Source organism: Plecotus auritus (assembly GCF_963455305.1).
Source record: "Plecotus auritus genome assembly, chromosome: 8".
Lineage (NCBI taxonomy): Eukaryota > Metazoa > Chordata > Mammalia > Chiroptera > Vespertilionidae > Plecotus > Plecotus auritus.
In genome coordinates this window covers 64,307,308-64,322,881 of record NC_137782.1, presented here as the reverse complement: position 1 = coordinate 64,322,881, position 15,574 = coordinate 64,307,308, and the positions used below count along the sequence as shown (strand labels likewise).

Genomic DNA, 15,574 nt, shown 5'->3' with positions numbered 1-15,574 from the left:
CATGACTGGGTTGCAGGTTTGGTTCCCGCCTCCGGTTGGGGTGCATTCGGGAGGCAACCAATTGATGTGTTTCTCACATCGATGTCTCTCCTCTCTCTCTAAAAATCATTGGAAAAATATCCTCACTCCTCAGGTGAGGGAAAAAAAAAGCCCGATCGGTGTGGCTCAATGATTGAGCATCGACGCATGAACCAGGAGGTCATGGTTTGATTCCCTGTCAGGACACATGCCTAGGTTGTGGGCTCAATCCCCAGTAGGGAGCATGCAGGAGGCAGCTGATCAATGATTCTCTCTAATCTTTGATGTTTCTATCTCTCTCTCCCTCTCCCTTCCTCTCTCTGGAATCAATAAAAACATATATTTTTTAAAAAGATGATGTTTTAAGACAATATGGATAAAGCTAAAAATAGTATGCACTAAAAAAAAAAAAAAAAAAAAAAGGGAGCTCCCTTCCCTTCAGAGAGCCTGGTTTCAAGTCCCAGCTCAGTCCCTTACAAACTGGATGACTTTGAGTAAATTATTTAACTTCTCCGTGCCTCAGTTTACCCATCTGAAGTTGTACCTACCTCATTGGATTGTTCTGAAGATCACATGAGTGAATCAACACAAGAGCACCAAGAACAAGGCCTGATACATGTGGCAAGTACTAGACAGGATCAGTTACTATTTTTTCTTTCTAGAAGAGGCAGGCTGTCTGTCAACTGGACCTTGAGGAGAGAAATGGAAGAGGAGAGGGCCAGGAAGAGCAAAAGTTGTAAGGAATGAGGAAGGAGCTCCAACTCTGTTTTTTTTCTAGCCAGTACCAACCTCCTCAGCATTTTCTCACTTAAAAAAATATTCACTCAGTTCGGCCGGCATGGCTCAGTGGTTAAGTGTTGATCTATGAACCAGGAGGTCATGGTTCAATTCCCAGTCAGGGCACATGCCCGGGGTTGTGGGCTCGATTCCCAGTGTGGGGCATGCAGGAGGCAGCCGATCAATGATTCTCTCTTGTCATCTTTGTTTCTATCTCTCTCTCTCCCTTCATCTCTGAAATCAATAAAAATATATTGGAAATATTCACTCACTTTGAATAGTAAACTGTTCATATAGTTCATGGTTCAAATAAAAAAGTTAAAGGGTAGCCCGCTGGTGTGGGTCAGTGGTTGAGCATTGACCCATAAACCAGGAGGTCACAGTTTGATTCCCAGTCAGGGCACATGCCCGGATTGCAGGCTTGATCCCCAGTAGCAGGCATGCAGGAGGCAGCCGATCAATGATTTGAAAAAGACATTTTCAAAAGAAAAGGCATTTAGGCCCATGGGCATGTTGAGCAAGAGCCTCTGAGACAATTTCTTAACCAAAGATGGTCCAAGTAGGTCCAATTGCCAGGCAGAGCTCATGGGCACAGAGCTGGGCACTGGGGTCAGGGTGATTATTTCTGGGCCTGTGTGGCTCTAATCAGGTTCTGGGGGACCCCAGGACATGTGGGATGCAGGTGGGCAGAGCCAGGGCCCAGTCTGGGCATAATGTTGCCCTTCAGCCCTGCCTGAGAGCCCCTCTTCTTCCAGGCCCTTCCCTGATCCTGTTCAAGCCAAGGCATGGGAAAGGCTGCTGCCCCATGCCCCGGGGCCCCAGGTGCCCCCTCCTTTTTCTCTTCTGCTTGTTCCAACACCACTCTTCCCCAACCCCCCCGTCGGTCCGTGGGAAGAATGCTGTGTCCTCTGAATGGGGGCCAAGAGTGACAGGTGGTGGCAGTCCGAGCTGCATGGCCCCTGGTGTAAGAGATCCTCTCCTCCGTCCCCGCCTCCCCTGCCTGCACCCCTGCCTCCGCCTCTGCCCACCCGGCCCAATCCCTTACAACTGCCCCAGGACGGCTCCTGGGCAGCCGCTGCAATACAGGCAGCCACCAGGTTGCCCCTCTCTGCTCCAGGTACCTCTCTCCCCTCAGTCAGCTGGCCCTGGCCTCTCGGCCTGACCAGAGGAGGACTCCGACAGCCTGACACACCCCATGCTTCTCTGCAGCTAGAAAGACTTGAGTTAGACAAGCGGAAGCGTACGCCTTCCTACCTCATGGCGACAGAAAATGGAGCAGTCGAGCTGGGAATCCAGAGCTCATCAACAGGTGCCAAGCTGGGGCAGGAGGCGGAGGGAGGAGCTTGGGAAGGGGTGTTTGGGCCAGTTCCTCAGTGGCAGTTCTGTGCCCAAGACCTCTTTGTGTGATGCATGGGGGACTCAGAAATCTGAATTCTCTCTGGGTAGGACTGGGCTGGTCAAGAGCTTACATGAGTTCCTCCCCAGAAAAACTAGGAAAATGTGAAGCTCTCATGGATGGCACTAAATACAGGGCAAGGAGTGACAGGACGTCCAGGCCCAGCAGAGGCCCAGGAGCCCTCCATACAGGACTCTGAGATCCCAACAGCCCATCTCTAGATCCTGTCAAGGGGCCCTAGAGGCTCAGTGGGACAAGCATTTGCAAATCTTTACTTAGTGGGGACCTGGGCCCAGAGCTGGTCTCTGGTGAGCCTGGCTGGGGAGAGAGGGGACGGGGGGTGAATCCTGACTGATGTCTCACCTCCTCTACAGACAATGCACCTAAAGGTGCAGCAGGGGAAGGACCCCCAGCTACAGAGAAAGACCTTGCCCTCCCAGACCCAAAGAAAGACCCTGGTCTCCAAGAACCAAAGAAAGAACCTGCCCCCCCAGATCCAAAGATGAAACCTGCCCCTCCAGACCCAAAGAAAGAACCTGTCCCCCCAGATCCAAAGATGAAACCTTCCTCCCCAGACCCAAAGAAAGAAGAACCTGCTTCCCCAGAACCAAAGAAGGAACCCGACTCCCCAGACCCAAAGATGAAACCTGCCCCCCCAGACCCAAAGAAAGACCCTGGTCCCCAAGAACCAAAGAAAGAACCTGCCCCTGCAGATCCAAAGATGAAACCTGCCCCCCCAGACCCAAAGAAAGGAGAATCTGGCCCCCCTGATCCAAAGAAAGAATCTGGCCCCCTGGACCAAAAGAAAGAATCTGGTCCCCCAGATCCAAAGAAAGAACCTGCCTCCCCAGATCCAAAGAAAGAACCTGCCCCCCCAGATCCAAAGATGAAACCTGCCCCCCCAGACCCAAAGAAAGGAGAATCTGCCCCCCCTGATCCAAAGAAAGAATTTGGCCCCCTGGACCCAAAGAAAGAATCTGGCCCCCCAAATCCAAAGAAAGAATCTGGCCCCCCAGGTCCAAAGAAAGAACCTGCCCCCCCAGATCCAAAGAAGGAACCTGCCTCCCCAGACTCAAAGAAAGAACCTGCCCCCCCAGATCCAAAGAAGGAACCTGCCCTCCCAGACCCAAAGAAAGAATCTGGCCCCCCAGACTCAAAGAAAGAATCTGGCCCCCCAGATCCAAAGAAGGAACCTGCCCCCGCAGACTCAAAGAAAGAATCTGGCCCCTCAGACTCAAAGAAAGAATCTGGCCCCCCAGACCCAAAGAAAGAACCTGCCCCCCCAGAACCAAAGAAGGAACCTGCACCCCCAGATCCAAAGAAAGAATCTGGCCCCCCAGACTCAAAGAAAGAATCTGGCCCCCCAGACCCAAAGAAAGAACCTGCCCCCCCAGAACCAAAGAAGGAACCTGCACCCCCAGATCCAAAGAAAGAATCTGGCCCCCCAGACTCAAAGAAAGAATCTGGCCCCCCAGATTCAAAGAAAGAATCTGGCCCCCCAGATCCAAAGAAAGAATCTGGCCCCCCAGATCCAAAGAAAGAATCTGGCCCCCCAGATCCAAAGAAGGAACCTGCCCCCCCACCCTCAAAGAAAGAAGAACCTGCCCCCGCAGACCCAAAGAAAGAATCTGGCCCCCCAGATCCAGAGAAAGAATCTGGTCCACCCACCATGAAGAAAGGTGCCCCAGAGAAAGGGAAAGGTGGCCTGGCCCAACCCTCAACTACAAGCCAGGGCCCGGAGGGAGAAGGCGACTTGGGCAGTGTTGGACAGCCAGCAGCCCTGCCCCAGCAGACCCAGACGGCTGAGGCCAGTGTCAAGAAGCCCAACGACGACGATAATCAAGAGTCCTTGGGCAGCCAGGATCCTGGAGAGTCCAAGGAGCGAAAGACGGCCATAGAGAGCCAAGCAGTGGCCAGGAGGGGCTCACCAGCCTTTCTACATTGCCCCAGCTGCCCTGCTGCCATCTCCAGGTGAATGCCCTGCCTGGGGTCAGGGAAGGGACTCTGTCCCAGGGGTCGGGCTGAGCTCCTCTGTCCTGGGAATCATTGCCGTCGCATTCAGTGCTGGATTGAGTAGTCCTGATGTGCAGCTACCTCTGGCCTGGGCATTGGCTACAGCTTCTTGACCCCTTGCATAAAGCAGGAATTTCATAGATGCCTAGCATGTTAGGCAGGAGAGGTCCTCAGAGACCGCTCAGGTGGAACTCCTCTTCTCTTGGCACCTGAAGTCCAGAGTTCCTCTTATTCTGTGAACATGGGCCTAGCCAAGGGTGGAGCAGAGATATCAGGAGGAAAGGAGAGCCCCTCTTGTTAATATAATTATCAGTATAACATGGAAAGATGACTCACAGCAGATTGGTAGATCCTTCCTAACACTTTCATAACTTACTAATACTTTTCATAAGAAAGCATCAGTCTTATGATGCAATCAATTACACTTACCTGAGTGCTAATCAGATTAACCAGGTCATTAATGATATGTTGTAAACCACAATAATAACACCCTATCAATTTAAATTTTATATTAATATCAATTGCATTGCCTCTGTTTTTATGAATCAAAAGCTATTTACCTCTCTAATTATATCCATATAATGATTGATCATATCAATAATCCTATTAATGGTTAGTTATTATCTATTAGTGTATTCATAGTCAAGAGAATGACCACAGTCATTTATGATAATATTAACATCCCTTGATTTTGCAAAAAGTGGCTTTGGATACATTGCCCCATGCACTTGGGGTTGGGGGACAGGGTTACATTAGCTCCAGAGAGCAGATGAGGCTTGGAAGCAAGAAGCCCTGCCGGAGGCCACAGTGGGGCTGTGGCTGCTAAGGGCATCACCTCTGTGTTCTCACCTTCTAGCCCAGAGAAGCCGCTGGCTGAGAAGCCCCCAAATGAGGCATCGGAGCTCATCTTTGAAGGGGTCCCGGTGACCCCCAGCCCCACAGATCTCGTGCCAGCCAAAGCAGCAGAAGGAGGGGAAAACATCCTGCAAGGCAGCCAGAAGGAAGCAGGAGAGAAGGCTTCAGGCCAGGCTGAGGTGGAAGGGGACACCTCGAGGGGGATCAAGTTCCAGGCTGTGCCCCCGGAGAGATGGGAGGTGGGGCAGCCCCTCTGTCTCACAGCCAGGGAGGAGGACTGCTTCCAGATTTTGGGTAGGCCAGGGGCAGGTGTGGGCTTGAGGCTGCCTGGGGGCTCAAGGGAAAAGGGGAGGGGGACCCCCAAGTCTCCCCACTTGAGAGGACTGAATTGCTTTGAGCCATGTCTCACCCAGGCTGATTCACCTAAGTGCCACACAACTCCAGGCCATATGAGTGTCGAGACCCTTTTGATAGATGGGGAAATGGAGGCTCAGCAAAAGGAAATGGAATGAGTGCCCCCAAATCCACAGCTAGGATAAGACTTGCACCTCTCGGGGCGTCCTCACTCCAGAGCTCAGTTTTGGCTTTCTTTTACTTTGGCTAATATGGGGCTTTGGAAAATGCCAGGCAGGTTATTGGAGCCACACCAACTCTCTGGGCGGTGGAATGTAGGACTAAAATGCCAGACTTTGGTACTTAAACTACTTCGTGGACGGGGTGGGGAGGGTTCGTGAGCGGAGGAGCACAGGTGTCTGTGTGGAAGCAGTGGCCAAGGAAGTTGGCACGTGCAATGGGGCAGGACCGTGGCGTGGCCTTAACTGGTGACCAGACAAGGAGCCGTGGTTTATTCAGCAGACAGCAGGGAGCCACTGAGCATGCGTGAGCTTGGCCAGTGGGTGAATAGGCTTGGGCCAGGGTACGGCTGGGCTGGGGGTGGGGTGAGATGGGGTCAGGAGAGCCCAGAGTGTCCTGACACCCTCCCCCCTGGGCCGAGGTGCCCTGGGAGACTGGCCAGCCTGCCTAGTGAGCGGCACAGTGCCACCCAGACAGGGTGGGCGGGCCTGGCGGCTGGGCGGCAGCCAGGAGCCCTGCCTCCTCCTGAGAAGCCGCAGAGACCTCCGCCCCGCCCCACCCCGCCCAGAAATCACATCCTTAGGGTGACGGGACCTGAACCACCTCCAAGGGCCGTTTGATTTATCATCAGCCCGGCTTCCCTGCCACCTCTTGCTATTTATAAAGAGGTTTCCATTCCCGATGATTCAGCCTGTCCACCGCCAGGGCCCCTGTTCACCGTGGTTGTCACTAGGTGGCAGCCTCTCCCTACCAAACTCCGTCCCTGCCTCCACTCCCCCTCCGCCCCTCCCCCCATCTATCCACCCCTCCCCAACCCTGGGCCAAGCACAGGTTAGACACCCATTCCGCTGGCCTGGCCAGCCTGTGGTGTTATTTGAGGGGATGGTAGGCAGATCCCATCACTGCCCCCATCAGACATAGTAACCCCTATCTGGCCCCTTTTTCTTCAATGGAAATGCAGATGGCTTGGGATGCAGGTAGCTGGGGAGGGTCCCAGTAGTCTAATGGGCCATCCCCATTGTGGTGCGGGGGGGGGGGGGGGGGGTAGGTGAGCCTCCCTCTGTCAGAGGCAGAGGCCTCCCAAGGCCATTTTGTATGGTGGTGGCAGAGCTGAAATTGGAAACTGAGTCCCCTAGCCCTTGTCCTGGAGCCAGCTGTCCCCCAGGTATGGGCCCAGGCCAGGCGGGGGTGGGGTGGGGGTGAGGGGTGGGGGTGGCGTAGGGGGTGGGGGGAGTGCTAGGTGGATCCTCAGCAGCCCCTGGCACTGACTGTGATGGCTCTGCTCTGCCTCCAGACGATTGCCCACCACCCCCGGCCCCCTTCCCCCACCGCATTGTGGAGCTGAGGACCGGGAATGTCAACAGTCAATTCAGCATGAACTCCAAGGAGACACTGGGCGGGTAAGAGCTGGGCCCCTGGGCCACTGAAGAGCATTGAAGCCCCTGAAGCTTTACATCTTCCCTGTGCAAGGCCCAGCCAGCGAACACATGGCTTCTAGTGGTCGCGCCTGTCATGTGCAAGCTGTCAGTCACATCATGTCGCGGTCACTCAAACAGACACATCATCGGCCATTCAGTATTTCCGATAGGAGCACACGGTATTTTCCTGTCTGTCTCAGTGGATTCCTGCTTTGTAAAAAGCCCTGGAGGTTTCCTCCCTGGGGCCCAGAGCTCCAGGTTGTCACATCAGGGACCACTCTTCGGATCAGCCCGTCCTTCCTGTGTCCACAGTTTGTGTGGTTCAGCCATTGTCCCAGAAGTAGAGCTTCAGGAGGAAGTGAGGGCTGGTTGGGACGAGTGTTCCCATCTCACAGTGGGGATCCAGATGGGCACAGAGCACAGGCCCCCTCAGCCCTTGCCCCCTCACCCCCTCACCTCCAGCCTCGTCTCTCTCCAGCGGCAAGTTTGGAGCAGTCTGTACCTGTACAGAGAAAGCCACCGGCCTCAAGTTGGCAGCCAAGGTCATCAAGAAACAGACACCCAAAGACAAGGTAGTGGGGGTGGGGGCTTGGTTATGTGAGAGAGGGGATCTTTGGAGTGTGGGGGCCTCTCACCTTCCTCTACTCATGTGTCTGTCCGGATGGACAGATAGACAGCCCTACCACTGGGGCCTGATGCCCCTAAACATAAACCAGACACCTCAGTTAGTGAACTCATCCCGGGGACTTCCCCTTCTAGGCACAGGATATTCATACCCTCTGTTTTGTTCAATTCAACAAATAATGAAAAGTGCAGGCTCTGGGGCAGGTCCTGTGCTGGGCACTGGGCATCTGGAAGCGAAGTGACTGTGGTCCCTGCCCTCAGGCAGCTCCAAAGTGAGCAGGCCTGCTCTAGAGTTCTGCCCCTAGCACCCAGCCCAGGCCTGGCTCAGAGGAGGCCGAGAGCAGGGCTTGTTGAGGAAGGAAGGAAAGAAGGAAGGAAGGAAGGAAGGAAGGAAGGAAGGAAGGAAGGAAGGAAGGAAGGGAGGGAGGAAGGAAGGGGAAATAAGCGAGGAAGGAATAAGGAAGGAGGGAATGCAGGCAGAGGCTCACATGGAGCGGGGAGTCGGGTGTGAGGAGGTGAGGACAACCTAGCCACCTGGTGCAGTGAGAGCTGTAACCTGGGAAAGCTAGGGCAGGGCGGCAGTGAGGAGAGGGCAGAGGAGGCTCCTGTTTCAGCCTGTGGGTCAGGGAACCTTCCTGGACTGCTGTCATGAAGACTATGAAGAAGGAGGGACTGTGGGAGGAGAGGACTGAGTGTGGAAATAGCAGGGAATGCTGGGACCCTTGAGTTGAGGCAGAGGGAGCTGAGAAGTGAGCTTATGGGCATTCCAGGCAGAGACCACAGCACGTGCAGAGGCCTGGAGCCCAGAAAGAGCATGAGGAGTTGCTCCAAGTGCCGGAGCCTGAACCCCCATCATAGCTCTAATCACATGTGGGAGGCATGTATTTTCTATGTGACTCTGTCTTTCTCTGCCTCTTCCGCTTGACAGGGCCTGGATCCATGTTATTGACTGCTGGGTCCCCAGGCCTCTATCATGGGCCTGACTCAGTGTAGATGCTCAATCCATGTGTGCTGCATACATTCACTGGAGGCAGCTATTGGTTAATTAATTACCAAGCAGTTTTTGGTGTGCCATTCAATGTGCAAAGGAAATGGCAGTGAACTAAAAGAGTCCCTGCCCTTATGGGTTGACATGCTAGAGGAGAGAAATAGACAACTAAAAAGCAAAATGCAACCATAGCCGAAACCGGTTTGGCTCAGTGGATAGAGCGTCGGCCTGTGGACTGAAGGGTCCCAGGTTCGATTCCGGTCAAGGGCATGTACCTTGGTTGCGGGCACAACCCCAGTGGGGGGTGTGCAGGAGGCAGCTGATCGATGTTTCTCTCTCATCGATGTTTCTAGCTCTCTATCCCTCTCCCTTCCTCTCTGTAAAATATCAATAAAATATATTAAAAAAAAAAATGCAACCATAAGCCTGGTGCCAGGAACTGAGAAGTGCTAGGAAGAAAAATAAAGGCAGGTAAGAAACAGGGAGTGTGGAGCTGTGAGGGGGTGTGCAGATAGAGCGGGGCGAGGTTAGGCCTCTCTGAGGAATGTATGTAAGGTGAGATATGAATGGAGGAATGGAATGAGAGAGATGAAGTGATTCGGGTAGTGATACAATGTCCTGGGGACGGGGCGGGGGTGGTGGTGAGAAAGTTCAAGGAGAGGCCTGACTGGTGGCATTTGCCAATTTCCGTGGTGAAAATATTTCTACCATAACTGATTTCAAACTACCAGTGTGACAACTGGCTTGCAAACTTTCTCAAAGTGACAAATAATGGTGGCTTAGGCTAGGAAGGCAGTGGTGGAGGAGGTGAGAAATCATTAGATTTGTAATCTGGTTTGAAGGTAGAGTCAGAAGATTTACTAATGGATTGGAAATGGGGTGTGAGGAAGCAAGATCAAGAGAAGAATCTGGGATTGCTCCTAACTTGTAGTCCTGCACACCTGGGTGAAGAGCAATGTCCTATTGCTAATGGACAAGCTCAAATGTGGGGAAGGGGTGGTATCAAGGGTTTAATTTTGGACTTGACCGAGTTGCGATGCCTCTAGACATCCAAGGGAAATGGCAGCTGGGCAGTTGGAGATATGGGTGTGTTGAGTTCAAAGGAGTGCTCAGAGGTGGAGAGATGTATTTGGAGATTGATCACATTCGGGTGGAATTATCTAGTCATGGGGCTTGAGGAGAATGCCCAGGGAGAGAGTGTACGGAGGGGAGTGATGAGCGGGGAGGTCTGAGCCCTTGGATTCCCAGTATTCTTCCAGGAATGGTGTCCCAGCAGGAAGGACTGGGGGTGGTGAGGACACAGGCTTGGGGGTGGGCAAGGAGGCCAGTGAGGAGGAGGCTGGGCCGTGGTCCAGGTCAGGTTCCCGTCAGGGTGCAGGTCTGGAGGGTGGAGGGCAGGGAGTGATGACACTTGGATGGGCCCCGGCTTCCCTTGTCCCCAGGAAATGGTGATGCTTGAGATCGAGGTTATGAACCAGCTCAACCACCGCAATCTGATCCAGCTCTACGCAGCCATCGAGACCCCACATGACATCATCCTGTTCTTGGAGTAGTGAGTGCCAGCAGTAGGGGAGGGGCTGGGGGGTGCCACGGGCCCAGGAGCAGCCTGTAGAGGGGTCTGTGCACACAGCATCGAGGGCGGCGAGCTCTTCGAGAGGATCGTGGATGAGGACTACCAGCTGACCGAGGTGGACACCATGGTGTTTGTCAGGCAGATCTGCGACGGGATCCTCTTCATGCATGAGATGCAGGTTCTGCACCTGGACCTCAAGGTACTGGAGCTGGGTCTCCTGGGAGGGTCAGGAGCAGCATCTGACCACTTCAAATCAGTGTTGCAACCAGCCATCCCTCCATCCTCCCACCCCTTCTCCTCTCCCTCCATCCATCCTCCCACCTGTAGACTCAAAAAGGGTTTACTGAGCACTTACTAAATACCAGAAATAAAGGAGACAGAAAACAAAGTAAAAGACTTGTTCCTAGCTCTTAGGACTTCTAGTCTCATACTAGATACTTGTTGAAAGTGTCTTTTGCAGCCCTGTGATCCCCAAGTGCCTCCCACAAAGAACTTACTAATAAGTGTTGCAAAAGCATTTACTTCTGTGCTGGGCCCTGAAAGACACTAAATAGACAAACACCTGGAAGCAGGTGTTTGTCTATTTAGTCAACAAATATTTGTTGAGGGCCTACTCCATGCCAGACAGCAGGTGCGGATCCGGGGTCAACTAAACAGATTAAAATGCCTGCCCCTAGGAAGCTGACGTACTAGGAGGGGCGTCAGAAAGACAAACCAGTAAGTATAGTGTCAGTGCAGCAATATACACATAGTAGGCGCTAACAAAAAATGCTTAATGAAAGAATATTTATATCCCTCTTCCGACCTTGCTCAGTCCTTGTACATAGCAGGTTAGGGGAAGCGATAGATTTTATGATCAACTGGTAGTGCCCTTGTGTTATATGAAGACCCAGAGTGGGAGGGACTAGCCTTGAAGTAACTTCACTCACATAGGATTCTGGGAGCCATGGCTGAGCACCTATGGGTCTTAGTTCAATACTGAGGGTGGGGAGTAGAGGGGCCGAGAGAAGAGCAAAAGCACGCTCTCTGCCCCGCCCCTACCCTGTGTGTCTTTGCTGGCTGGCAGCAGGCAGAATGACATCAAAAGACCAGCGCTGGAGTCAGACAGTCCTGGCATCAAGCCCTGGCACTTCACTTACTTGTTGGGTGACTGTAGCCAAGTCACTTCTGTGCCTGAGCCTCAGTTTTCTCAGCTGTGAAATGGGCACGGAAAGGGACAGTCTGCCTCATAGAGCTGTTGGAAAGATTGAGGAGCTAATCGCGGAAAGTGACTGTACAGGGCCTGACATTTGTAGGTGTTGTCATCATCCCTAACTGGGGAGACAAGAGTAGCACCTCTTAGAGCATGCTAGGAGCAGCGTGAAGCCCCTCCATACTCAAGAGGCTTCTTCTGAGAGCCCTGAGCTAGTATTTTCTTTCTCTGGTCTCTGGAGCTCCAAGTACCTGGTGGTGACCCTGAACTAGCCTCTCACCAGGGCACAGAATTACTCCATCCTCCGAACTACTAGAGCACTGTTCTTTCCTGGCCTGAGATGAGGGAAAATGCCGTCTGCACCCATCCAGACGCCTGGTGCTGCGAGGCCTCATCCAAATCCCTCTCGGGCGCTCAGGTTCCACATCTGTGCCTGCAGCAGGCGGGTCTGGGGGCTTGGATGGGCTGCTAACTCTGGCAGCCTGGGCCTCTGGCTGGACCTGGGACTTGGGTGGACTTGAATGGGGAGGGAGGGTGAGCTGGGCCAGAGGCCAATCCAGGCCACCCCTTCTCCTCAGCCAGAGAACATCCTGTGTGTCAACAACACTGGCCATTTGGTGAAGATCATTGACTTCGGCCTGGCACGGAGGTACCACCTGGGGCGGGGGGAGGCCAGGGCCAGCCTCTGAGGAGGGCAGAGGGCAAGGGAAAAACAGTGGGCTGTGCTCTGAGCATTTGGTCTCACCCCCAGGTATAACCCCAACGAGAAGCTGAAGGTGAATTTTGGGACCCCAGAGTTCCTATCTCCTGAGGTGGTGAATTACGACCAAATCTCTGACAAGACAGACATGTGGAGTATGGGGGTCATCACCTACATGCTGTGAGCCCCAAGGGAGCATGGTGTTCCTGGGGTTGGGGCGCCTGGGTGGGCAGCTGAGGCCAAGACTGGCCTTGGGGTCCAGGTGAGGTGGTCTCACCTCACTCATTCACTCAGTCAGGGTTTTGCTGGGTGTTGGGAGTGTTAGGGAGAACCAGGAAAGGGGAACTTGGTACCCATTTTACAAATGGAGAAACCAAGGCCCCTAAAGGCATAGCATCCCAGCCCAGGGCTCTGGACAGCAGATCTCTGATGACCCCGGGTGGGGGCAGGGGTGGTGGACATTTTTGTGCACTCACCATTCCTCTTCTTCACTGTAACCCTGGGAAGCTGGGATGATTATGCCCATTTTACAGATGAGAAGAGTGAGGCTCAGAGAGGGGAAGTGACTTGCCCAAGGTCACCCAGCCAGATTCAAACTCAGGTCTGTCCCACGTGAGAGGCTGGGGGTCTTTTCAGCATCTGGTGCTGCCTCCTAGGATCTATCCCCATCCCCCAAACCCTCCAAGGTGACTTAGCATCTCCAATCTCACCTTGCTGCCCTCTACCATCTCCTCCCTCCAGGCTGAGCGGCCTCTCCCCCTTCCTGGGAGATGATGACACAGAGACCCTAAACAATGTTCTAGCTGCCAACTGGTACTTTGACGAGGAGACCTTCGAGGCTGTGTCAGATGAGGCCAAAGACTTTGTCTCCCACCTCATCGTCAAGGACCAGGGGTGAGGCTCACCACAGGACACGAACCCCACTGTGCGAGCCCAGTGCATGCGTGTGCAGGCTGGGTGGGAACTGGTTGGAAGGCCGGCTGGGTCCAGTGCCTGTGGGCATGCCACCCACCCCCTCCACGCTGCACCCTCCCCACAGAGCCCGCATGAGCGCTGCCCAGTGCCTCGCCCACCCCTGGCTCAACAACCTGGCAGAGAAAGCCAAGCGCTGTAATCGACGCCTCAAGTCCCAGATCTTGCTTAAGAAATACCTCATGAAGAGACGCTGGAAGGTACCACTGGGCTGGGGGTGGCTGAAGGGAGGGGCGGCAAGGCGGGAAGAGCCCCTGGCACCAGGTTCAGGGCCCCACCAGTCCTGCCTTGGCAGGTTCCATCCACCAGGCCTGGCCCTGTCTGGAAAACAGGGTTGGCTTTTCTCTTTGTCCTGGGCTGGCTCTGACCTTCCACCCACCCCCTCCACCCTGAGGAGGGGCGTCCATCTGGGGCTCAGGGTCAGGAAAAGGTCTCTGACCTCATCACAGGCTTCCTTCCTTCATTTTTCAAATATTTATTGAGCCTCTACTACCTCTAGGCACTGGGGATACACCAGTGGATAAGACACAGGATTTCAGTCTTTGTGGACTTACTTTTGGTGGTGGTGGTGGTGGTGGGGGGGGGGTGTTGGGAGATATGAAAAGGGTTAAGGAAGGGCTCCAGAAGGAACAAGGACGGTCAGGAGTACCAGAGGAGAGGTCGCACTTCTAAATAGGTGCTCAGGGAGGACTCACTGAGGGGGAGAATGTGAACAAAGACCTGAAGGAGGTGAGGGGTGAGCGGTCCTAGAGGAAGAGTGTCCCAGGCAGAGGGAACAGCCAATGCAGAGGCCCTGAGGGAGAAGCATGGTTGGCAAGTGTGAGGAACAGGTAGGAAACCAGTACTGATGAAGAACCAAAGGGGTGGGGGAGATGAGCGCAGAGAGGAGCGGGAGGCAGGTGTGGAGGGACTCACTGGCCATGGCGGGGGGTTATCTTTTACTTGGAGCACCTTGACAGAGCACTAGTCTGGCTGACAAATCGGTGGAAGGAAGGAATCCTGGGGGATGCAGTCATGGCGCCTCCTGTGGCCATTTTGAGCACTGCACCCTCCCTGGCATCTGGCCCTCCTACAATAAAGGGGACTTTAGGAGACACTCAGCTAGCTGCCCTGATGCTGACTGAGACCCCTCTCCACCATTCCCCAGAAAAACTTCATTGCTGTCAGCGCTGCCAATCGCTTCAAGAAGATCAGCAGCTCAGGGGCACTGATGGCTCTGGGGGTCTGAGCCCCAGAAGCGGCTGAGGCCTGGATGCAGCTGCACGGTGGCCAGGGCTGAGACCTCACAGCCCAGAAGGCCAGAGCAGATGGCCAGACCCCAGGGTGGGCTGGCCAGGACAAGGCTGCGCCAGGCTGGGAGGCTCGGGGCTCCCCACACCCCCACACAGTGACCGCTTCCCCGATGAGAGCTGCCTCGGATGTGGCCTGAATCCATCCTGCTAACGCCTCCCCAGACAGGCTCCGGCTCATCAGCCACAGCCCAGATGCCACAGGCCCGTTGTTCCCTCCCTGGCTCCCCGTCTTGGAACTGTTGGCCTGGTGACCCCTGCTTGGCCCCACCCGGGCATCCCTGGCCTGAGCTTGCTCTCAGCTGAAGTGGGAGGGCTGGGGTCCCAGTGTGTGGGGTTCCTGCGGTTGTGGATGGGAGGCTCTTGGTGGGGCAGGAAGGCAACAAAGTCGATTCCTGAGGCCCAGCTGCCGGGAGACAGAGCAGGCTTTGTGAAAGAGGCTCTTCACGCCCCGCCTGCCTCCCTACACCCAACAGATAAGGCCTAGCGCACACCATCTGGCCAGCTCCAGCTCCCACCCACCTTCCTTGCCGACCACCAACACACAGGAACTCTGAGTGAGAGAGAGGACGCCCAGCCCAGGCCTGGCGGAGGGGGCAGGGAGCGGCCAAGGATGGAAGACCACCCCCGAACTTGCCTGAGGGCCTCGCTGGCTCAATCCAGCCACTGTGGGCCCCCATCCCTGCCACGTGGGCTTCAGATGATGGAGTCAGCAGGCCCTGGAGGAGTGCAAAGGCCGTGGGCAGCCCCCAACCTGCTCTCAGCTTGTGCCTTGTAAATAAATGTACAGGTTGGATGTGGCCTCATCTCTCTGCATTCATTTATTTAGATGAAGTCACAGGCGACCCCCATTCACTGAGAACTGCTGCATGCCAGCCAGTGAGCGATGTGTTGGTTCCCAGTGTAATCGTCACCGGTGCAGCCTCAGGAGCCACACTGCCCAGGGCATGATCTGGGCAAGTGGCTTCCCTACATTGTGCCTCAGTTTCCTCACCTGTGAGAGGGAGGTCACAGCACCAGCTAACACTTATGGGGTGGTTACTGTGTACCAGGCTCTCTCTAAGCACGTGTATGTATATTAACTCATTTACTCTTCTCAGAAAAGTTAGGTGGTAGATATTATTGTTCCTATTACCGAGGGGGAAACTGAGGCTTGTATAGGGGAGGAAACTTGAAGAGTACTCAA

General features: G+C 54.4%; 1 protein-coding gene across 1 annotated transcript; it reads left to right on the top strand.

Moving 5' to 3' along the window:
* The first annotated feature begins 1,863 nt into the window (after positions 1 to 1,863).
* Positions 1,864 to 15,196, top strand: MYLK2 (myosin light chain kinase 2). The gene is made up of 13 exons (XM_080683817.1): positions 1,864 to 1,912; positions 2,005 to 2,104; positions 2,566 to 4,162; positions 5,061 to 5,353; positions 6,927 to 7,032; positions 7,529 to 7,622; positions 10,105 to 10,214; positions 10,293 to 10,434; positions 12,006 to 12,076; positions 12,179 to 12,307; positions 12,869 to 13,021; positions 13,167 to 13,299; positions 14,247 to 15,196. Exons 2-13 carry the CDS (start codon positions 2,053 to 2,055, stop codon positions 14,325 to 14,327), a joined length of 2,961 nt encoding a protein of 986 aa, XP_080539943.1. The 5' UTR covers positions 1,864 to 1,912; positions 2,005 to 2,052; the 3' UTR covers positions 14,328 to 15,196.
* Positions 15,197 to 15,574: the final 378 nt, after the last annotated feature.